The 24344-nt window shown below is 53.1% G+C and overlaps 1 protein-coding gene across 4 annotated transcripts in view; it reads left to right on the forward strand.

The window, feature by feature from the left end:
* Positions 1 to 24344, forward strand: part of CHST8 (carbohydrate sulfotransferase 8) — a 155692-nt gene that overhangs the window by 120866 nt on the left and 10482 nt on the right. The window contains exon 2 of one of the 4 annotated variants that reach the window (XM_034944335.4): positions 23688 to 23930. The exons of the other annotated variants lie outside the window; for them this stretch is intronic. Coding sequence (XP_034800226.1) covers positions 23858 to 23930 — 73 coding nt within the window. The 5' untranslated portion in view covers positions 23688 to 23857. The remainder of the gene's footprint in view (positions 1 to 23687; positions 23931 to 24344) is intronic. 4 annotated transcript variants of the gene reach the window in all.

The following is a 24344-nucleotide window of genomic DNA, read 5'->3' on the forward strand; positions in this document are numbered from 1 at the left end:
CTTGATTCTCCATCCATTTCCACCTGCAGAGAAAGAGGAAAATGAAAGTTCTGGGAGATTTAGAATCTCATTGTAACTGTTAATTTCAGCCAGGATGGAATCCCTTTCCTATCCTTGTCCCAGCCATGACTATTATCATCCTCCGTTGACCCCTCTCCCCCTACCTCCACAAGATGAAGTGTTAACAAGCAGAGGAAAATTAGCTCCACTCCCCCAGCACAACGTCCCCTGCCCTGCAGAAGTCGTGGAAGCCAGAAGCCATCCCTCCCTGCCTTCCTCCCCCTTCATCAGGGCTGAGTGGCCAGTTGTCTTCCTCCCCTGGGGATTTCATCATCCTCAGATATCCCAGAGAGTGTTTGCAGTTGTTCATCCTAAATTACACTGTTGTTTTAGCCTGTTGTGTGCTCAGAGCTGATTAATAAACAGAAATTAAGTCACTCATTTACTTTTTGCTTCAAATCACAGTGTGCGACTCGAGTGGTTGATATCTCACTGATATTTGTGAATGCGTGGATGAGTGACTGGATCTGCTTGTGTGTTGAATGGAATTCAAGGTTCCTTCCATCAGTCCCAAAACATCATTCCTAAGAGCTCACATGTGCCTGTCTGTTTTTTTACAAAAACACCTTTTGTCTCTTCTAATAGTCCCTGAATGCTTAGGTAAGAGTGGAGAATGAGAGCTCTCTTCTCTGACATCCAGGCTCTGGGCATCTCTCAAAAAGAGATGGTCAAAGAATCTGATGAGGTCTGCTGAAAAGGAAGGGTGCCATAGAGAACCAGACCAGCCCCCATCCTGGTGAGTGGTGCCACCTCACACAAAAAGCTAATGGTTTGGGTTGGTGTGGTCAGAGGAGAGCAGCTCTCAGAGACAGAGGTGAGGATGGAGGCCCTTTCATTTTCCTGGTGAGTCTTTCCGTACTACTTTTTAAAAGAAAGTCGGTACTTTAAAATATTTTGTAAGTCAATTTGTCCAGGATGCCTGCAAGTTGTCCTGGAATTTGATGCAAATACGAGGCTATGCTAAAGCCATTCAGCAAGCTGTAGGAGCCCCAAGTGGAGAAACTCAAACTGGTTCACAGGAGCAAACTTCATGCAGCTCCCTCCAAGGCTACATCACTCGTGGGTTGTGGTGTTTCTTTGTGGAAGTCCCCAATCTCTTAGGGTGAGAGGGCTCTTCAGTGACGCCCAGGGACCTTTCTCAAGGCAGGGGGCATCGGTTTGCAGAACTGTGTCATGGAAACCACATGCCATACTAAGTTTGAAGTCTGAGCAACTGCTGGGCTGAGAAGATCTTCAGGTTTCCCTGTGGCCGTGCAGCCTGTGTGGCATCTGCCATGCAAGGAGGGATCTGGGACAAAGACAGCTTGCTGGACTGGGTCACTTCAGGGAATTCATGGAAATAGCTTTCCCAGGGAAAGGAGAATCACCCTGAAACAGACCCAGACTGGCAATATAAGTCGGACTGTCATACCACTGTGTTGAAACTGCAGCATGAAGTTTCTCTGCCTCTTCTTTCTCTGTTTCAGCTCTCCGTTTCAGAAGGTTCAGAAAGCCCTAAAGGCCATTACCTGGCCACCTACCTATCTTCCCCACTAGAGAGTAAACCTCTCTAGAGATTAGTTATTTATTTTTGCATCAGCCCCCAGAACTGGCATCATATGGGACAGTGCACACCCAAGTCTTGGTTTCTGAACTTATCAGGATCTTGGAGGGCTGTCCATGGTGTTGAGGCCCCATTGTAGTCATTTCAGTTAATCATATAAATGGCCAGAACCTCACGGGTTATCCATGGTGTTGACAGATTTCACACCTTACATTCCCCGGGTCCTCCTATCCCAGAGAACAGAACCTGGAGCTAAACCCTTAGAGGGGGGCGGGTATCATTGGGAGCTGTCCGTGGTTCTGAAAACAGCACTCCCTCTCCTTCCAGTTGCCTGAGCTGCTGCGGCAGGGTCAGAACTGTTTGTGGTGTCAGCCTCGTTTATTGCCAATTTTCTGCTTCTTGGTCCAGCTTAGACCCCAGCCAGAATCTGGCCTGCTGCTGCTGTCAATCATGCTCTGAGGTACCTACATGGTCCTGCTTGTATTGACTCTGCCTGTAACGTCAGTCCTGCCAGGCCCTGACCAAGGACTGGCCTCTGACTGCAAGGCTGTATTTTATTCCAGCGTGTTGTATGTCAGGTTCCCTGGAAAGCAGACTGAGGCAGCGATTTGCACTCAGGAAGCTTGTTGGGTTTATATTATGACAAAGAAGAGTTAAAATAACTTTGGAGAAAAATATAAGTGTCTGCTGTCCACTGCAAGTCAACATGAACTGTTTCTGATAGTCCTTTTTGACAGGGATGGAAAAGAACCTATTTTTCAAACCAGTGGTCACACACCACATACCTGAGGCCACAGACATCTTCCCTAGCAAATATACCATCATCCCACCAACATGGTGGTTGCAACTGGGGCTATATCTTGATAGAGTTTATGGGATTCTGGTGGGACTTGCGTGTCTTTTGTAGGACTGGACTGGTGAAATTCCATGGTGATTTGATGGTGATGACTACTCCTGCATCCTTGAGGTCTTTTATCAAGCAGAGTCCTGGGGATTTTTTTTAAAATTGTGCTAATCTCTATGATGCCCCCAGGAAGTAATATTACCTTTGATTTAATGTCTAGATTCATGGGAGAGGGTCACTGTCAAAGGCTGGCATTCCCTATGGTGATGGTCCTTATCCCACAGATCAAGGACATGGGGGTTTTGCCAGCTGTCACATCTATCTATTCAGATTATACATCTGGGAACTGGGGAGAAATGCTCACCAGATGGGAGTCTGTGAACCCAACATGAGCCAGGCTTGGGTCATTTATTACCTGGTACCCTATGTGCCCTCACTGTATCGGGGTGCTATGGCAACACTTCCAGTTCTCAGGGGCTAAGACCCCAGATGTAAATGTCAAAAAAAAATCTAGAAATGTCTGAGTGTTCTCCTTCCCCAAGTGTACACCTGTTTAAACAAATGGCTGTGGGTCCTGTTGGGGAAAGACTGAGAAAACATTCCCATGTGCATTTGCCATGATGCCATTGGGTTCTTCTTGGGGATGTGGTCTCTCCTTTGATCACTGAGTTCTGGATCTGAAAACTGGGTGTATTAGTTTGCATTGTGTTGCTATAAAGGAATACCTGAGACTGGGTAATTTAAAAGAAACGAGGCTTATTTGGCTCATCATTCTGCAGGCTGTACAAGCGTGGCACCAACATCTGCTCAGCCTCAGGGAGCTTTTACTCATGGCAGAAGGCGAAGGGGTAGCAGGCGTGTCACATAGCGAGAGAGGGAACAAGAGACATGCCAGACTCTTTTAAACAACCAGCTTTCATGTGAGTTGACAGAGCAAGAACTCGCTCATTACCATGGGGAGGGCAACAAGCCATTCATGATGGCTGAACCCCCATGACCCAAACACCCCACCAGACTCCACCTCTACATTGGGGATTTCATTTCAACATGAGATTTGGAGGAGACAAAACATCCAAACCATAACCGTGGGCAAAGAACTGTGCCATTTTCTTGGGACAGCTGATCACCCCTCCTTGATTTGTTTTTGTTGTATATATCGGCTTGTCGACCACCTGACTTTCTTGTTTTTTGGGATGCCATGTTTTGGTGACCACCTCCATAGCTCTCTGCAGATCAGCCCCTCTTGGCTGCTACACCAGCATTGCTACTCACTAGGACAAGTGTGCAGACTTTGGTTATGATGGCTAAGTACTACTGTGTGGTTTCTGTTATTTTACAATCCTATCGTCCCCCATCAGTCTCGGGGTGTCCAGGTCTGTAGTGGCACTGCCTACATTCAGCCCTGTCCTACAGAGGAGAGGCACTGCTGGGCTTCTCACTCATGCTGGTGCTTCCTGAACTCTCTGGGCTGCAGAGGCATTCTGCCCTCTGCAATATAGGCTGGTGGCCCTCTGTTCATTGAAGACACTACAGAGATCTCTGTCCTACAACACAACATATGGCCCCTGATCCTCCTTCCCCTCTCACCAGTGTATTCTATATTGCTTTAGAAAGGGGTGGGGGTATCTTCTAGGCAGTAGTGGGTTTTCCAGCTTTCCCTAACATGTCCACTGTAGCATAACCACCTTTGGGAGCCTTTTGATCTCTTCCTGCACTATCTACCACAGCAATTCTTTTTTTTTTTTTTTTGAGACAGAGTCTCGCTGTTACCCAGGTTGGAGTGCAGTGGCGCGATCTCGGCTCACTGCAGGCTCCGCCCCCCGGGGTTCATGCCATTCTCCTGCCTCAGCCTCCCAAGTAGCTGGGACTACAGGCGCCCACCACCTCACCCAGCTAATTTTTTCTATTTTTAGTAGAGACGGGGTTTCACCGTGTTAGCCAGGATGGTCTCGATCTCCTGACCTCGTGATCCACCCGCCTCGGCCTCCCAAAGTGCTGGGATTACAGGCGTGAGCCACCGCGCCCGGCTGATGATAGAAGCAGCAATTCTATCATCCCTGCTTCATTGAGTGTGGGCATTGCTTTCTGCACGTATCTGAGAGCCATCTAGCAGCATGTCTGCATCGTCTCCTGGGGTCGTTGCTGCACTGTCAGATCCTCTATCCCAAGAGAATCCTCCCCTATCAATTACTGCTCTATCCAACTTTGTGTTCTGCTTTTTTCTTTTCTTTTCTTTTCTTTTCTTTTTTTTGAGATGGAGTCTCACTCTGTCGACCAGGCTGGAGTGCAGTGGTGCAGTCTCGGCTCACTGCAACCTCTGCCTCCCAAGCTCAAGTGACTCTCCTGCCTCAGCCTCCCGAGTAGCTGGGATTACAGGCACCTGCCACCACGCCTGGCTGATTTTTGTATTTTAGTAGAGACAGGGTTTCACCATGTTGACCAGGCTGGTCTCGAACTCCTGACCTCCGGTGATCCACCCGCCTTGGCCTCCCTAAGTGCTGGGATTACAGGCATGAGCCCCCGTGCCCAGCCTCTCTGCTCTCTTGTCTACCCCCGCACACCCTGCCCCAGCGTCAAGGTCTATGTGTACTCTCCTGGTTCCTGCCAATACCTGATTTCCGGATCCTTCTTTTCTTTTGGGGTATAATTCCTTTCTTCCCTTAGCAAATCTAGCACTTCCCCAGTGGGGACATGCTGTGATTTAACCGTAGTTATTGGTCTAGTGGAGAAAAGGTGGGGGCAGATTCTGAGGAAGGCATGTGTTACGTTGCAGGACAGAGACCTCTGGGGTGTCTTCAATTAATGGAAGACCACCAGCCTGTATTGCAGAGGGTGGCGTGCTTCTGCAGCCCAGAAGATTAGAGGACATCTGGGAATTCAAGACTTTCACAGGCATCGACCTACAGTCCCCAACGCATTTCTCAGGGTCCTGTTCCTTCTCAGCCAGGTGCCTGCCATTGCCAAGAGTCACCCTTCAGAAGCTGGATACTCTTCCTTTCTCCCCTTCATTTTTTTTTCTTTAAGAGACAGTTTTGTTCTGTCAGCCAGGTTGTAGTGCAGTGCTGCAATCATAGCTCACTGCAGCCTCGAATGAACTCTTCGGCTCAAGCAATCCTTCCACCTCAGCCTCCTGGGTAGCTGCAACCACAGGTGTGCACCACCACCCCCACCTAATTAATTAATTGATTTATTATTTATTTATTTATTTTGAGACAGAGTCTTGCTCTGTCGCCCAGGCTAGAGTACAGTGGCGTGATCTCAGCCCACTGCAACCTCCACCTCCCGGGTTCAAGCAATTCTCCTGCCTCAGCCTCCCGAGTAGCTGGGATTACAGGTGCCCGCCACCACACTCGGCTAATTTTTGTATTTTTAGTAGATATGGGGTTTCACCATGTTGGCCAGGGTGGTCTCGAACTCCTGACCTCGTGATCCACCCACCTCAGCCTCCCAAAGTGCTGGGATTACAGGCATGAGCCACCATGCCCAGCCTAATTTATTTTTATTTTGTGTAGAGATGGGCTCTGGCTATGTTGCCCAGGCTGATCTTGAGCTCCAGCCTTAAAGACCTTCCTGCCCTGGACTCCCAAAGTGTTGGGATTACAGATGTGAGCCACAGTGCCTGGCCTCTGCTACTCTTAAGTCTTGAGACCTGTCCTCTTGCTGGAGGTAAGAGTCTCCATATAGGCTGCCACAGAGTTAATTGCCAGCCAATGCCATTGTTCCCAAATTACTATTTGCCCCATATTTCTTAGCCTCCAGATACATTTTTTTACATGCCAGGGCATTTTCTTCCGCTGGTGCGCCATCCTAGTTTATCATCAATAAACATTTTAACGGAGGCATTACTGCCTCTGGCCTTGTGCCACAGCTGCCTGTGCTCCACCTACCACCAATGCTGGGGACCTCCTTGCTGGCTGGTTGGCAGGTGATTCAACCCTAACATTTCTTCTTAGCATCTGCTCTCTCTGCCCCACTGGCACTGACTGTCGGGTTCCTGGGAAAGAGACTCTGAAGAAGTGCAGGAGGTGAATTGCACGGGGCTGGGAGGGAGGTGCCCTCTGATCAACACCTGTAAGGGAACAAAGGAAGCAGGAGTGTGGGCACCGGGTGGGGATTTAGTCTGCCACTCCCACAGGGAGCTCTGGGGCTGGGATATTCCCACAGAATTGACCTGAATTGATGCAAGGGGGCTGTGCCTTTATACCACACATCAAATAGTGTCTGGATGCAGGCAGCCCCAGGGGAGAAGGTGCAACCTTGGGTGAGGGGACTTTGTCCAGCTGAGACCACTCTCTGGAGAGAGACCCAGCCGAGCTGCAGGGCTGTGATTTCACAATCTCACCTGACCCCAGCCTCCCTGCACCCTTCACCTCTGGCTCCCAGCCCCTGCTGTCCTGGCTCCTCCATTCCACATGGGACAAGGAGTGACTAAGGTTTACTTGACTGGGGCGGAGACAGTTTTTCCAAATTCCTTTGCTTATTCAAGGATCATTGAAAATTAATTGTAGCTGGTGTTATTGAACTCACAGCAGTCTTCAGTTTTATAAAAGCCTTTTCCTTCCAAGTGTTGCCATTTGGTGTTACTGAGATACAAGCAAGATTTCTGCAAAACTAAAATAGCATTTTTTTTAAAACATGGCACTTTAGAGTTCTAAAATATGTTCACGTCGTTTTTTATCAATTTAATTGAGGTGTAATTTATAAACAAGAAAACACATGCATTGTTTATCAAATGTATTCCATCACCCCAATTGGAGACGTGAAACATTTCCCCCACCCCAGAACATTCCCTCGTGTTCCTGCTCACTCACTCCCCGCACCGCCCCCGGCAACCACTGATCTTATTCCATCTCTAGAGATTCATTTTGCCTGTTCTAGAATTTTACATAAGTGAGATCCTACAGTGTGTGTTCCTTTATGCCTGGCTGATTTTGCACAGCAAAATGTTTGTGAAATTCATCCATGATCGTCATGTATATGAGTAGTTGGTTTTTTTCTTACAGGCAAGCAGTATTCTGTAGAATGGATGTACCATGTTCATTTATCAGTTTGCCTATTGATGGGCATGTTCTTTGAGTTTCCTGACACAGCATACCTGGACACAGGCCATGTTGTCTTTAGTGACATTCAGGCAGGAGGAGTGACCTAGTCACAGCCATGCAGCCAGGAGTTAGTGGGAGGTGAGTTCTGCGAAGCAGGGGGCCTGACTTCACTCCATTCCAGCGTCACCTAACAAAAGACCCTAGAAAACAAGGATCTGGCCAGATAACTGGTACATTTTGTTCTTTTTTTTTTTCCAAGGCATTTATTTTTCCATAAGATGCTCTGGTCATTTTCTTTGGATGCTACTTGAGTTAGCATCCTGCCAAGCAATATGAATTCTCCTTTTTAAATCAGGGCGATGGTAATTGAGGGGCAGACCTGCAGAGCAATCGGTTTGGGCACATGCATGTCAAACGGACTATATATCATGACATCAGACATTTTGAGAAAATTGCTGTTCCTCCCTGAATGCCAAGTCATAAATAATTTCAGGTTGGGGAGAGCTCTGGTAAGCATATGTTTGACTCCAGGGAATGGCCTGTAAATACGGTGGGCCAGAGAATAAAGAACGAGGGGGCAGATTTGTGGGGTCACTTCTGGTCTGGACCTTGCTATATCTTGTTGTAGAGAAGCCATAGGTGCCCCACTCAGACACACTTCAGCGGGCAGGTGCGCCCTTCCCCTGCTGCAGTTAGTGGGGACAGCTAATTGCTCACAGCTGCACCCGTCCTTAGAGATCTGACCTCAGCTGATAGGATACTCCTCTTCTGGAAGGCGACACCTTCCCCCTGGAGTTGGCCTGCAACCCATTCACATGCTGGTAAACCCCTTCTCCAGGGAGGAAGAGAATAGAGCCCTGATTTGTAGCACTTGCCAATATCTATGGTGTAAATACTCCCACTGCATCCAGCTCTAAGCTACCATGTAAAAATAAACAATACATTGCTTAGGGGATATAGACATATGCCACACACACACACACACACATACACACTACTAAGAAGAGAAAGGAATGATAAACACAGAATTCTGTGAAGTGATTACCCCGGCAGGAGCAGGAGAGGGCTGTCCAAGAGGGGCAAAGAGGGAGCGTCAATGATATTGATAGAATTCTGTTTCTGAAACTGGGTGGTGAATACCTGGCTGTTTGTTTTCTTCGTCTTTACAGTGTTATATATTTTCTTTTGCGTGAATGAAATGTTTCATGACAAAAAACAAGTATAAGGAAGCCTTTTAAGCTTTGAGATTTTTTTTTTAACTGACACACAAGGGGGGTTCCTAGCTCTTTGTGGAGGCCGAGGAGGCGGCTCAGCGGGTCTCCTGGCTCCCCTGCACTTGCCCGCTGGGTATGATGACAAAGTCCACACTTCTAGTGAGTTCTGGTGGAGAAGGAACATGGCCTGGGGAAGGAGATTTTCCTGTCCCTCAGGACAGGCAGGAAGAGGAGGTGGATGAGGGGCTGTCCACAGAGCTGTCCCATCCAGTGCTCCCTCCTGCCAAGGACCCAGGGGAATGCCACCTGCCACTCACCCAAAGCCAGGCTGTTCGCACCGTCTGATCCACGGCATCTAGGGCCTTAATCAATAGTCATGTAGCTATGCCCCAGGCACTCGCCAGGCCCAGGCACTCAGCTTCCACTGGATGGCGGTGAGCTCAGGGACCCTCCACATCCCCCATTATCATCTCCACTCTCCAAGGGCAGAAGTGCAGGACCTAATGGGTCCGAACCTGACCAAGGCCCCACACCTGGTGAAAAGTGGAGACACAGCTTCTGCCAGGACAGATGGGGCCTGCAGCCCATGCTCTGGCCATCACACAGGGCTACCCGCTCGTTGGTGCCAGCGCCGCTGGGCAGGCTCATGGCCGTGTCGCCCCAGGTTTCTTTCCCCTGAGCCTTCCTGGCCTGAGGTTCCACTTCTGCTCACAGCTTCTGCTGGGGTCCCAGCTGGGGAGGGGGAGATGAAAGGTCTGGCCCAGACCTGGGACCCAGGGTCTCTTACTGTCTCAACATGGTGTTGGGGGTGGCTCCTGCAGGTCCCTTCAGCAAGCCCACAGGCCCGGCTGCTCACCTTGTCCTCTATTGCAGGAGACGCACACAGCCTTGGACAGTAAGCCCTGATTTCCCATTATACAGATAGTGAAACTGAGGCTGCAGGCAGGTAAATTGCTGCCGCTCCTGGGCCCTTAGGAGGCTCTCACAGCTCAGATCCTCAGTGTCTAGGCCACTTTGCTTCATCCAGAAGCCAGTGCAGTGAGGAAGGAGAGGCCACACCATGGATAAGTGTGTGACAGGCCTTGGAGGAGAAGGCAGGTGAAGGCATCAGGACCGAAAGCTCACTCGGAGGAGAGCCTCAAGGAGTGAGGCTGGGAAGCTCCCACCCAACAGGCACACACCCCTGAGGGCATCAGAGGAATTCAGGACGCCATGTGAGATGAGGCCTGGGTGGTGCCAGAGGGACAGCAGCAAGGGGGGCCCCCAGCAGGAGAGGCCCTGGTGGGCAGAAGGGGTGTGCATGCCCCAGGGACGGCAGCAAAAGCAGCTGTGTCCGGGGCTCCCCCACCTCACCACAGGTCCCTCCTTGCAGCCATGAACAAAGCTCCGAGGGAAAGCAGCAGATGGCTAGGAGAGCACACCCGGAGCCAGGGACAACTGAGTTTGATCCCTGAGTTCAATCCCTGGCTCAGCCACTGGCCAGCTGTGTGACCTTAGTGGCTAAATATGTGTATATCACAGCTTCATCAGTGTCAAGCTGGGGCAAAATAACCTTTCTCCCACCAGCCACCCACCATCCTCCTAATCCCCCCTCCATCCTCCTATCATCCCCCCTCCATCCTCCCCATCATCCCCCCATCTCCCCACCATCCCCCCACCAACCAACCACCAATCTCATGGCCTTCTGTAGGGGCCGATGCTATGAGCTCTTCACAACACGTGGGTGGCTGGAATCAGTGGGTGCTCAATGAACCCCATCACAGATGAAGACAGACAGCGGTGATGGGGCACAGGGCAGGGTCAGGCTCTGCCTCTCAGTCCCTGGGTGGTCACTAGGGCTAGTAACTTGGGCAGGTCCTGCAGCCCTCAGTCTTCCTGCTACTCACCCACCTCCCTCCCAGGCACTGTGGGTGCTAGAGGCGAGTGGGTGCACCTCCCTGAGGCCCCAGGCTGCTGAGCCAGGAGATCCAGGGTCAGGCTCCAAAGGGAGGAAGGACATGTGCCCTTAGCTATGGGTGGGTTGTATGTCACGTGCTGGGCGCTGTCCAGCTGGCGCACCAAGCACCCAGCTCATGAAAGGGTCCGGGTCGTGGCCCTCATCGTGCAGTAGCCATTGGCAGGTGCGTTGTGCCTTGCTTCCTGCCTTTCTCCTGTCCACAGGCTGCACTCTCTGAGTCCTCTCTGAGGCCTGACGCCCCAGCTAGGTGTGGTCCAGGAAGCTGGCATGGCTGGGAGACCAAAACGCCCAGAGACGGGCCAGAGGCTCAGGCCTGGAAGGACCCTGAGAAGGCAGGGCCCCTCGCCAAGGGGGTGCAACAAGGTGGTCTGGAACCCAAGAAAGGAGGGTGACATAAGGGGGGTGGTGACAGCATGAGGTCACAGGGGTCATCAAGTGCTAGTTAAGCAGGGTCAGCAGGGTTGGGAGGATGCACTTTTGGGCAGGGTCCTATTACTTGAGTAGGGTCCTGGCTGAGTTCAACTGCTCCAGCCTCTCCTAACTAGCTGTCTGCTATAGGGGCTGTGGTCACCAGCATAGGCACACGCTGGGACAGACCTCAGGGTTTCCTGCTCAGTCCCCTCTGGGGCTACCCCCAGGACCCCAGGGCCTGGTTCTGAGAGCCATCCATCCAGGAGGAGAAGCCACCAGATTTAGCACATCCCTGTGTCCTGGGCCACTCTGCCTCTGCATCCCACACCCCGCCCCTGCATCCCCCACCCCTAAGCCTCGGGCTAAGCCATCCCTGAAGGCTGCTGGAGGTGAGAGCCACTCCCCAGCATCCACCAGCAGCTCAGTTTCCCATCAGGGTCCAGAAGTATTGATTCTCTTAATTGGTTGCCCATAGGGAACCAAAGAATAAAACCAGGCAAAGCAAAATAGAGTATTCTTTTTCGTTTTCCAGAAGTGTGATCAGCAAAGCCTCACGGTTCTCTTACAAGGCCCCAGGCACCAGCCGCCCACCCCCAACGGAGGGAAGAGGCAGTGGTGGGCCCTGGGCCAAGCCTCTTAGCTGGGGCATCTGATACCCTTTCAGACCGAGCCTCTCCAGGCTCGGTCCAGGCTCACCACTGGTACCCCTCAGCAGCAGGCAGATGCACCCCCACCCCCACCCAGCCCTGCAACCCTCCCAGCCAAGCCAGGGAGGGCCTGAGGATTTCATTATGAGCTCAGATTATCATCAAGGACAAGGGGGAGTGATGGGGAAGTTACAAGCTCTCCTTTTAATAATGAATCCCATTTCCTCTTGCAGTTGGTTTTCTTGCAACAGATGCTGTTGCAGAAAATGGAACAAAATGGAAAAGATAAAAAGGCAAGTCATTAACGTGCCCAAAAAGCCTTCCCAGCAGATGTTGGGGATGGCGGGGCAGGGTGCCCACAGCCTGCCCACCGCACCCTCGCCTGGCCCGGCTGCCCAGCTGCCACGGCAGGGACCCATATGTTCTCAGGATTCACGGCTTGGCTCGGTGTTGGGAAGCACAGAGCCTCCCTCCCGCTGTTCAATAACTGATGACCATTTTTCTCCAATTAAACTGAAATTGAAGGATCCTCAGACGTAGACATCCAAGGGAAATAATTAGTGCTTAAAATGTTAATTGTGCTCAGATATGCCTGTGCTGTGGCGGCAGCTTGCCAGTGAGCAGGCATAGGTAGGTCACCTTCTGCCCTCAAGCAGCCCCCACCAGGCAGGCTGGTCTCCCCAGGGACCCAGTGTGGGCAGCCCAAGGCCAAGACCCTGGCAGCTTTTCTGATGGTGGACACTGGCTTAATGATAGTGAGACGTTCTGTGAACCCCCCAGCCTCCTGCCTGACCGGCCCACCATCCCCGGGCACTGGCAGGCAGCATCAGAGAGTGGTTACAGCAAGGACATGGAATCAGACAGCTCGGGCCTGGACCCCCCACTCTGCCAGCCTACCTGGGCAGCAATGTGGATGAGGGTGACCCACTTAACCTCTTTGAGACTCAGTGAGTGCCCTCATGCCAAACAGGGATAGTAAAACCTATCCTGCTGAAGCCCCCACGGGAGCGGGATCATTTCTCTGTCCAGCCTTTAACACCCCTCAGCATGGGGCCTGCAGCACCAGCTCCCAAATGAACGATGACAGAATGAGTGTTTTCCCTCCAACGGCGCCAGGAGGGGTCAGGGATCGGGGTAGCATCGTGGTGTTTCCCCCTTCTGGGCAGCGGAGGGGCCCTGCTTGGCCAGCCATTCAGACCCCACCAACCCTGCACCTAGGATTGGATGAGATTTCCTGCCCAGGGGTTGGAGTGAGATTTGCTGCCACAGCTGCCTGAGCCCCAGGACGAAGGGGAGGCTCCGTCTAGCGGGTATTGGACGCCCCAGCTGCCTGAGCCTGGGAGCCCTGGGATGACGTAGGGGCTGCCCATGCCAACCGCAGTTCCCCCAACCTGCCCGCCGCCTAGGGGGAAGCACCGCCCCCTGCCTGGGGAGAGGAATTCACTCCCACAGGGATTCTCCTGCTCATTACTCGATCCACGCGTGAGCCAGGCTTCGCTCTCTGCCGAGATGACACATCTAAGAGGCTTAGTCTTCTTTATGCTGTGGATCCTGAGGAAATCCACTTAGATATTCTGTGTTCCCTGATCCGCCACATAATAAGATTCCTTTATCTCTTGTTGTCATGGGAAGTATATATTAACTGATTAATATTAATGTGTTGGCTGGTTAATATTCATATCTGAACCGATTCGTATTTCACAGGCAACGATACTGAGGAGCGTGGCAGAGCCCAGACAGCTGTCGGTTTTAGGCAGTTCCCCGGGGAGTCGCGGAAGTCGCATCTGACCCTTCCCGCCGCCCCACGTTATGGACACCCTGTCATTAGCGGTGTCTGTCAGGGCTGGCATGCAAGTGTGTTTGGACTCTGATTGTGGCAATTAAAATCCTTGCCATCCAAGACAGCATATTTTATCATTTAAATAACATTTTACATTCTTCTAACATATTTCCCCAGTAACATTGTTAAGTTAGGTGATAAAAGGTTATTTTTGCTTCTGAAGTTGAAATACGTTACCATTATTCCTTATCTGCCTGGAATTAGAAAGGTTTCAGAATTAGTGTTCCAATGGTTTCATTATCAAAATTTGCCAGACTTTATAAAACAAACAACATTTTTTTTGCCCTTGTGTTCAACAAAGATGGGCAAAGGCTTTGTCTTCTGACATTGGAGATTGCTTTCAGCGTTCGGCAGAGAAAGAAGCCACAGCCTTCCCTGCAGCCAGGGGGGTGCACTGGGGGCTGGGGGAAGGCTCGCTTGCATTTGAATTGGAGCCACCACTGTCACCTGTGCCACTGCCTGGGCATCAGAGGCCACACAGGTCAGGGAGGTCACTCTTGCCCGTGGGGACGGCACAGCCGGAGCCTGCACCTTCACCAGGGGGAGCGGCCAGGAGCCTGCCTATGTAGCCTGCATGTAGCTTCTCCATCTCTGCTCCTGTCTCCCTCCAGCACCCCTTTCCAGCCCCAGCCCTTTCTAGGCCCCATCTCCAATCTTTTCGTCAGGACTTCTAACACCACCAACTGTCCTCTATCTACCTATTATCTTCCCACCATCTTACGACCATCTACCCACCCTCTCCCCACCAACTTCCCACCTTCCCCCTACCAACCACCCACCTTCCTCCCACCACCCACCCTCCATCCTCCCACCACCCACCCACCATCCTCCTACCATCCCCCCTCCATCCTCCACCATCCCCCATCTCCTCACCATCCACCTGCCATCTCCTAACCATCCCCCACCAACCTCACACCATCCCCCCTCCATCTCCCACCATCCCCCACCAACCTCACACCATCCCCCACCATCCCCCCACCACCCACCATCCCCCCTCCATCCCCCACCAACCACCCACCATCCCCCCACCACCCACCATCCTCCTACCATCCCCCTCCATCCCCCTCCATCCCCCATCTCCTCACCATCCACCTGCCATCCCCCCACCAACCACCCACCATCCCAACACCACCTACCCACCATCCCCCACCAACCTCCCACCATCCCCTACCAACCACCCACCCACCCACCATCCCCCACCACCCACCATCCTCCTACCACTACCCCTCCATCCCCCACCATCCCCCATCCCCTCACCATCCCCCACCAACCTCCCACCATCCCCCCACCAACCACCCACCATCCCCACACCACCTACACACCATCCTCCTACCATCCCAACACCACCTACCCACCATCCCCCACCAACCTCCCACCATCCCCCACCAACCACCCACCCACCCACCATCCCCCCACCACCCACCATCCCCCTCCATCCCCCACCAACCACCCACCATCCCCCCACCACCCACCATCCTCCTACCATCCCCCTCCATCCCCCTCCATCCCCCATCTCCTCACCATCCACCTGCCATCCCCCCACCATCCCCCACCAACCACCCACCATCCCCACACCACCTACACACCATCCTCCTACCATCCCAACACCACCTACCCACCATCCCCCACCAACCTCCCACCATCCCCCACCAACCACCCACCCACCATCCCCCCACCACCCACCATCCTCCTACCACTACCCCTCCATCCCCTCACCATCCCCCACCAACCTCCCACCATCCCCCACCAACCTCCCACCATCCCCCACCAACCACCCACCATCCTCCTACCATCCCCCCTCCATCCCCCCACCATCCCCCATCTCCTCACCATCCCTCCATCCCCCCACCATCCCCCAACAACCTCCCACCATCCCCACACCATCCCCCACCATCCATATACCATCCCCACACCATCTCCCCACTACCCTCTGTGTACCATCCTACCTAACATCAGTGTGCCCCCCGTGTACATCTCCCCATCATCAGTGCATCACATCTGACATGGAAGACACCCTTGCATAGTACAAACCCCCTCCTCACTCACACTTGGCAGTCAAGTGTGCTATGAGCCGGGCCTGGGGCCTCATACCTGCTAATGGACTGCTTTATCCCCGCACCTGGCATCCCCAAGTCACCCGGGTCCATGACCTCTTATGAGCAAACCGTCCTTGCTACAGCACTCTAGGCTGCGGGGCTCTTCCGAGAACACATTTCTCTCTAGAAGAAGCACACCAGGCAGGATGAGGGACTGTTCTGCTGGGATCAGGGGACCTTGCCGTGCATCTTAACCCTATGCCTGCTCTCATCCCCTTTCCCTCTGTTTTTGGTTTGATCCAAGGACAGGATCGACTTTACCAAAGAGGAGGCTCATCCTCTCCCAGACGTCCAACCAGGATGGAGCTTTAGCTGGACTGGTGGGAACAGTCCAGGGTGCTGTGTGGCAGCCCCTCAAGTGTTTGCCCACCTGCATGCCAGCTCCAGCCTCTGCCACGTCTCACAGGGACAACTGTCCCAGATGTCAGAGGCAGGGGTGACAGCCTCTCAAATAGACTAGCTAAGAACAGAGCTGGGAGAGCAAGGCTACCAGTTTCCTCCTGAGCCCAGGCTGGGGTCTATGCAAATCTGTTGTGGATGTGAACCTTGAAGTTGATTGCAGATGATGTGAACCTCTGAGATCCTGCTCTGCAGGGCCAGGTCTTGATGGAAAAGGATCCCTTTCTGCTGAGCACCTAAGTGAGAGATGCCGGCTCAGGGGCACCTGTCTGCAGCCTGATCCTCCTTCTTCCGAGCAGCTCAGCCCTGCAGAGCCATCCTAGCCTGGCCCATCCTTGTGTCTCTCACTTGCGGATGCAGCAGAGCTAAAGGCTGGAAATGACATTCTCAGGATGCCCACCACCCATGCACCCCCCAGGGGCTCAGGATGGTGCCTTCCTGTGGACTTCCGGATTTCCAAAATCCCTGCTGTCTGCAATCACAGATTTTCACAGAAGCCTCTGGCGCTGGAAACCTTCTGATGCCCCTGTCAAAGCTCCCACTGCCTGACACACCTGTGCTGTGCTCACCCCGCCCCATACTCCCTGTTACACAGCAGCCCTTCATTCTGTAATCAATTCCCAGACAAACAGAAAACATGCTAGCAGCCGTCGTAAGCATCCCCCATGTGATTTATTGCCATCATCACAATATTTTGTTTGGAGCTGTAATCCTCCGGACATAAATCAAGTCATTAGAAGGAATGACGTTTAATCCTGCAGAAGATGCTGTGGTGGGCTGAGCAGCAGTGAATCACCTCTCACTGTGAATCACCTCTCACCCTGCTAGTGAATCATTCATTCTAGAAAGAACGGCCCTCCACACACCTACCTGGCCCGCTCCTCATCCCTGCCACGCGCAGGCGTGAAAGACAGAAGGCACAAGCCAGGCTTCTCTGTTTCCCAGAATAGCACATTTCACAACCGCAAAGAGGTGCCCAAAACACATGCCCGGTGCTCCAGACTGGAGCCTTAATTCCTCCGGAAATGCACGCAGCCTGGAGGGGCTGCCTCTGTGTCCGTGGTGGGCTCTCTTCGTCCCGAGAGCAGCTGCACTGGTTGGACTTCAAAGGAAGCAGGAAAACAGCTCAGATATCTTCTTTAGCTCTCCTTTCACAGTGACCCCAGCCGCCCTACCAACAGCCATTACATGGGAGCACATTCCGTTTGCAAAGCTGGCGGGTCTAATTGCAGGGCCTTTGGTGGAGATGTGCAGGCAGAGGCTAAGCAGAGAGTTTGAGGCCTTGAAAGGGGAATTCAGGGACCTCGGGCACTGTCTTCCAGGAGCCCAGTAAGCTCCTCCACCCCCACCCAGGCAAACACCGGCTTCCAGTTCCCTGCAAATGGCACCTCTCTTGGAGCAAGGAGACACCCACAAAATGCTGGAGAGCGAAGAACGGGAAGGGGGTTGGGTCTTGGCTGACGGATTGCCTTAGAAGACTTCATGTTATTGAATAACGTGAATACTGTGATGATGGCAAATTCCAAGTGCGCATGAAGATCGTGAAAACAGCTATTTCCAGTGTTTACATCTACTTAATATTCTCGTGCTCAGAGCTAAAGAGGCTGGCGTTAGGCGGTGACGTGGGCCTGTTTGAAGGATGCTGGAAGTCGCGGGCCTAGGTTGCATGGTGTGTGTCTGGGCTGCCTCCCAAACCAAGGTATGTGGCCCAGATCTGGCTAATGGACAGTTTCACCCAAGCTCTGTCCTGTTTCCAGCTGAGAGCTGCTACCTGCAGGTGCTGCTCGAGTCTGTCTCTGGTTCACCATAAGCCAAGGTTGGGTCTTCTCCCCCAAGGGCTCCTCCATTCCCTGAGACCTCCCTGTCTGGGGGGTCCTGGCAGCATGCTATGGGAGGAGTCCTCCAGACATTTCCCTCACCCTCACCCCTCATACCCCTGACTCACCAAACCCTCTAGCCCTCTGGCTTTGTTGTTCTGCGAAATCCAACATTTCCTTTTCCTACCCCCGCCCAACCTGCCTAAGTTCAGATGTCCCCACTCCTCACCTCCATCATAAGGTAAGAACCTGAATTTGTTTTCCCACTTCCTTTTGGGCCTCACTCTTCTCCAAGTTCCCCAGTCACCTCCAGAATGACTTCTGAACATGCAGCCCTCAGGAGTCTCTCCGCCCTCCCCACTTTCCCCAACCCTGCAGTCAGCACCCCAGGGCTCTGGAGGCTGTACAGGTATGAGATGCAAAGGGCCTGTGGTTTAGGTGTGAGTGTGGTATGGGGGTGTGGAGCCAGCCCCGTCTGGCATGGCTGTGAGGGGCAGTGGAAGACAGGCTGTCTGTGCTCCCATGATGGTCTGGGGCCCCCCGGTCAGCCCACATGGCCCTGTGGGGGCTCCTGCTGCTACAGGGTGCTGGGCTGGGCGGAGGAAGAGCTGGCCATTCAGGATGGGCGCAGTGGCTCATGCCTGTAATCCCAGCACTTTGGGAGGCCCAGGCAGGTGGATTGCTTGAGCCCAGGAGTTCAAGACCAGCCTGGGCAACATGGTAAAACCCCGTCTTTACTGAAAACACAAAATTTAGCCAGGTGTGGTGGCGCACGCCTGCTACTCTGGAGGCTGAGGCATGAGAATCGCTTGAACCAGGAGGTGGAGGTTGCAGTGAGCCAAAACCATGCCACTGCACTCCAGCCTGGGCAACAGAGTGAGATGCGGTCTCAAAAAAAAGAAAGAAAGAAAGAAAGAAAAAGCCAGCCATTCAGAAGGGAGCAGAAAGGGGCTCTTGGACAGGTATCCAGGGGAGGTGATGTCCCCACAGCCAGCCACTGACAAGCCCAAGATTGGCATCCATACTCAGGTTTGGTGTCTTTTTTTAAGAGATGGGATCTCACTATGTTGCCCAGACTCAACATGGGAGCTCAAACTCCTGGGCTCAAGCAATCCTCCTGCCCCAGCCTCCCGAGTAGCTGGGATTCCATGTGTGCACCACCACGCCAGTATTATGCTCAAGTTTGACCCCTCAAAGAAGCTGGTGTAATCCTCAGGCCAGAGCCTTCCAGAGCTTCTCTTGCCCCAGCCCTTGGCTGGACCTGACTCCAGCTTCAAGGCCCTGCCCTGGGAGATTCACCCCAGCTCTGAAATGTAGACTGCAGCTATCCAGACCCTCAGCAGGGAAGAGCCGGACTGACGGCCAGAGCCCCTGAGTGCTCCGGGCAGTCCCTGGCCTTGTCCCTGCAACCTGTGAATTGCCAGAGTCTCTGTTCTGTTCTGGTAGGGTGGGGTGGGGGGGCACACAGGATGACCCCTCAGCTGCAGCTGCCCCTCGGTGTTCCCTGAGATGCCAGAGAGAAGACACTGGAGATGTTGGTGTAGGGGTGGGGGTGGGCCTGGAACTGTAGCTGCCCATTCACTGTGCTTGAGTCAGGGCCGTCACCCAGACTCCGGGACCCCTGTGGGTACAGTCAGTGACCATCAGTGCTCAGCCATCTGGGAGCTCTTCCAAGGATCAGAGCACCCATCCCTGAGCCCCTAGGCAGCCCTTTGCAGTCTGGAGCCCCACTCTCCCCAGGGTGTCTGCAGAGCCCCACTCAGGCCAGAGCGGCCTGCAGTGGGGGTCACTTCAAAGAAGCATCACTTAAGACAGATTCACTTTTGTGGCTCTTTAGAGTATCACAGCAACAGCTGTGACAGGCTTGACAGCTCCAGGCCAGCTCAGTAATTGACGTGGCAGCCAGAACAATGCATCCCAAGGCCGGCTGGAGCTGGACCGATCATTATCTTGCAGCTGGGCCACAGTGGTAATGAGGCTGCCGTCCTGGCTGCCTGACTCCATTCCAGGGTGAAGAAGGACGTGCTGCCCACGTCTGCCCCTGGAGGGCCTGTCTCAGGGCTGGGCCAGTGGGTAGGGAGCACTTTTCCTGTAAACAGGCATGTGTTAGCACATTCTTGCACTGCTATAAATAAATACCTGAGACTGGGCAATTTATAAAGAAAAGAGGTTTCATTGGCTCACGGCTCTGCAGGCTGGACAGGAAGTGTGGCCCCAGCATCCACTTGGTTTCTTGGGGGGGGTGGGGTGCTCAAAGAGCTTTTACTCATGGCAGCAGGCAAGCGGGAGTGTGCGTGTCACTTGGTGAAAGCAGGAACAAAGGGTGAGACTTGGGGGCAGGCGGTGCCACACTTCACAACAACCAGATCTCATGAGAATTCATTCACTATTACAGGGATGGCACCAAGCCATGAAGGATCCCCCCATGAGCCAAACACCCCCCACCAGGACCCACCCCCAACACTGGGGATCACACTTCAACATGAGATTTGGGTGGGGACGAATGTCCAAACTACATCAAGACCGCCCCTTTATGGGGCCACCCCAGCCTCGGGCTCCAGCCTGACTCACTTGCTTCTATTTGCTGGTAACCCCACAATGGGAATTCACCATTATTTAGACCAAATGAGGTGCCTTCCTGCAGAGCTGGCTGGAGAGTGGTCACCACGTGCCATGTCAGCCAGACAAGAGGAGGCGTTGACATCCGTCCCGTTTGACCCACCAGGCATGGTGCTGTGAAGCCACGGCTGCTCAGAGCCCGGGGTGGGATCCCAGTGGGCCCAGAAAAGGGCAGCCTCCAGGCCCAGGCCCACTGCCTCTACCCCTCTTTCCCTGAGAAGTGCTGGTATCATGCCCCCACTGGCCCAGAAGAGCCACAGGTGGCTGAATGAGCTCCCACAGGCACGTCTGCCCCCCGCACCTCTGACCAGCCACCCCTGATCCCCTGATTCCCTCTCCTCCAACTGCCCTCTGGATGTCTGCACTTGGGAGACCTGTAGTCAGGTCTCCTCAAAGTCCACAGGGATCTGTCCTCCTGCGCAGGGAATAGCATCAGCATTCACCACTGCTAAAGTCAGAAGCCAGCGTCTCCCTCTGCAGTCAGCCAGTCCCAGGTCCTGCTGATGTAGTGGCGAGTTCAGGCCAACTTGTCCTGGCCCCCAAGGGCCCAGCCCCACATGACATCAGTAGTTTGAAATCTGCCATGATGGGATTTCAGACCACGGAAATCAGCAAACACTGCAAACCAGGCTGCTCCCCGCTCCCACCCCATCACCCAGAAAGTCAGGTGTTCAACATTTCCCAGCACACCCCCATCTCCCGAAATGTTCTTCAACTCTCCCTCCACTGTTTCATCATCCCCCGGGTCCAGGCCTCAAGAGTCTCCTGCCTGGATAGTGACAGCAAGCCCCTGACCAACCTTTCTGCTGTATCTTTGACTCCATCCCAGAATGGTCCTTAAATTCAAAATAACTCCACACCCTAAAGCTCTTTGAGACTCTCCTGGGCCTTAGGAGGTAAGGTCTAGTGTCTTTGCATGGCTGTAAAGCCTCTTTCTTGCCAGCCAGCCATCATAGTTGCCCTTTCTTCCCTCCCTCTCTCCTTCCCTCCCTCCCTCCCTCCCTCCCTCTCTCTTTCTTTCTCTTTCTTTCCCTTTCCTCCCCTCCCTCCCTCCCTCCCTTCCTTCCTTCCCTCCTTCCTTCCTTCCTCCCTTCCTCCCTTCTTCCTTCCTTTCTCTTTTCTTTTCTTTTGAGACAGGATCTCACTCTGTCACCCAGGCTGGAGTGCAGTGGTGCAATCATAGCTCACTGCAGCCTCTAACGCTTGGACTCAACTGATCCTCCCACCTTAGCCTTCTGAGCAGCTGGGACTACAGGTGCCCATCACTGTGCCCAGGCTAATTTTTTCATTTTTTTAGAGATGGGGTCTCACTATGTTGTCCAGGCTGGTCTTAAACTTCTGGCCTCAAGTAATCCATCCATCTTGGCCTCCAAAGCACTGGGATTAAAGGTGTAAACCACTGTACCTGGCCCTGCCTTTTCTTGACACTCTTCAGTCTCTGGACCCATCTCTTCATCCCAGGAGCCTTGCTTTCATGGTGGAAGGCCATGAAGCTCTGCCAGAAATGTCCTCATTACCCTCAGGTGCCAATTTATTGTCACGATCTTCAGGAGCTGTCACCTGCAACACTGAGCTAGCTAACATGTCAACTGTCCCACATTGCCTGCAAAGTCCTCCATGGCTGCCATCACACATGGAGTTGCTGGCCAGTGCCTCTCCTCCTTGCTAGACTGGAAGCTCCATGAGGGCAGGGGCCACACTATCCCATTCCCGGTTAAGACACTGTCATCAGTACCTAAGATGCTACTGGCCCGTATAGGTGCTCCATCAATGTGAAGTGAATGGATACATGGTGGCAGATGGCAGGATCATTCCGTGTGGTGTGCTGCAAAGTGGAGGCCAGCCAGTTGGTCTTGCTGTCAACATCCCACGTGGGAAGCAGAGACAGGGCAAGCCAGGGAGCGACACGGGGTTGTGGGATAGGGCCACGCAGTTCATTCTTTCCCATTTGCAGCAGCAACCACTAGCTCTGGCTTGTTCTTCCAGGCCCACATGTGTTGAAGGAAGACAAGCAGCCAGGCATGGTGGCTTATGCCTGTAATCCCACCACTTTGGGAGGCTGATGCAGGAGGATCACTTGAGGCCAGGAGTTGCTGGGCAGCATAGTGAGACCTTGCCTCTATGAATTTTTTTTTTTTTTGAGACAGAGTCTCACTCTGTCGTCCAGGCTGGAGTGCAGTGGCACAATCTCAGCTCACTGCAACCTCCACCTCCCAGGTTCAAGTAAGGCTCATGCCTCAGCCTCCTGAGTAGCTGGGATTACAGGTCTCCACCACCACACGGGCCAATTTTTGTATTTACTTAGTGGAGATGGGATTTCGTCATGTTGGCCAGGCTGGTCTTGAACTACTGACCTCAGGTGATACACCCGCCTCAGCCTCCCAAAGTGCTGGGATTACAGGCATGAGTCAGCACACCTGGCCAAAATATACATATATATATATATATATATAGTATAAAAATATGTATATATGTATATATTTTTTTAATTAGCTGGGCTTGGTGGTGCACACCTGTAGTCCCAGCTACTTGGGAGGCTGAAGTGGGAGGATCACTTGAGCCCAGGAGTTCAGGATTATAGTGAGCCATGACCACGGCACTCCAGCATGGGCAACAGAGTGAGACACTGTCTCAAAAAAGAAAGGAAGGAAGGAAGTGGGGGAGGGAGAGAGGGAAAGGATACATAAAGGAAAGAAGAGGCATGATCTGCTGTAAGCCATGTGCCGTGGACTCCTAGAAACCACACAGGGATGTGCACACAACCACACACTCCCCACCCAGGGCACGCTACATCACACACACAGGAAGCAGGCACCTGTGCAGCACAAATGTGTGCTGTGGTGCGTTTCCTCGGCATGCCTGGTGTGACAGACCATAGGACATGCACACCTGATCCCATGCGACATGCACATGTGTAAGGGGTGATGCAGTGGGTGGCGCGGGTGTGCTGGGGTCACACACACCCTGAACACTGTAGAGGTCACTGCAGGCTCTGACCGAGGGATGCTGAGAAGCAGGAGCTGAGGATCCCTCCCTGTAGACAGGCAGGGCACCAGCTCAGGACTCCCCTTCCCAACCCACTCAGTGATGGGCAGGTGGGTAGATGTGGCGCAGGCGGGACAGCCGTTGGGTTTGTAGACTGGCTAACCAGCTGACCGGCTGACTGACAGGCAACTCTGATGCTCGACTCTCTGACAGCTCCAGGGGAATTCACGGCCAAGGCTGAGCTGACAGGAACCACCCAGCTGAATCGTGGATCCTAATCACTAAGGCGAGGGAACAGAATCACTAAACAAAACAAGTGCGGTCAGAGCCGTCAGGCGCTCATCGGCCCGAGACAGGAAGATGCAGGCTCCGCTCCCCTGCAGATGCACCCCAGCGTCGCTGCGCTGGGGGCAGGAGCTGCGCTGCGGGAGATTCAGCCCCTGCAAAGGGAACCAGGTGATCAGCATGCCAGGAGCAGCTGACTTTCAACCAATGGGCTCTGGCTCTGCCCCGCTTCGTGCCCCATTTGGTGTGCACATTTGTGGATTTGCAAGATGCATATGTTTGGCACATTTTACCGATGAATTTTTAGCCCATTTTACCAATGAAACAGGTTCAGCAAGGTCAAGGCACTTGTCCAAGGTCACACAGCAGTGGGTGTGTGCGCTTAGTTTTCTCTCTCTTTTTTTTTTTTTTTTTTTTTGAGATGGAGCCTTGCTCTGTCGCCCAGGCTGGAGTGCAGTGGCACGATCTCAGCTCACTGCAATCTCTAACCTCCACTTCCCAGGTTCAAGTGATTCTCCTGCCTCAGCCTCCAGAGTAGCTGAGATTACAGGCGCCCACCATCATGCCTGGCTAATTTTTGTATTT

This window comes from Pan paniscus, chromosome 20 (assembly GCF_029289425.2).
Source record: "Pan paniscus chromosome 20, NHGRI_mPanPan1-v2.0_pri, whole genome shotgun sequence".
NCBI classification, from domain to species: domain Eukaryota; kingdom Metazoa; phylum Chordata; class Mammalia; order Primates; family Hominidae; genus Pan; species Pan paniscus.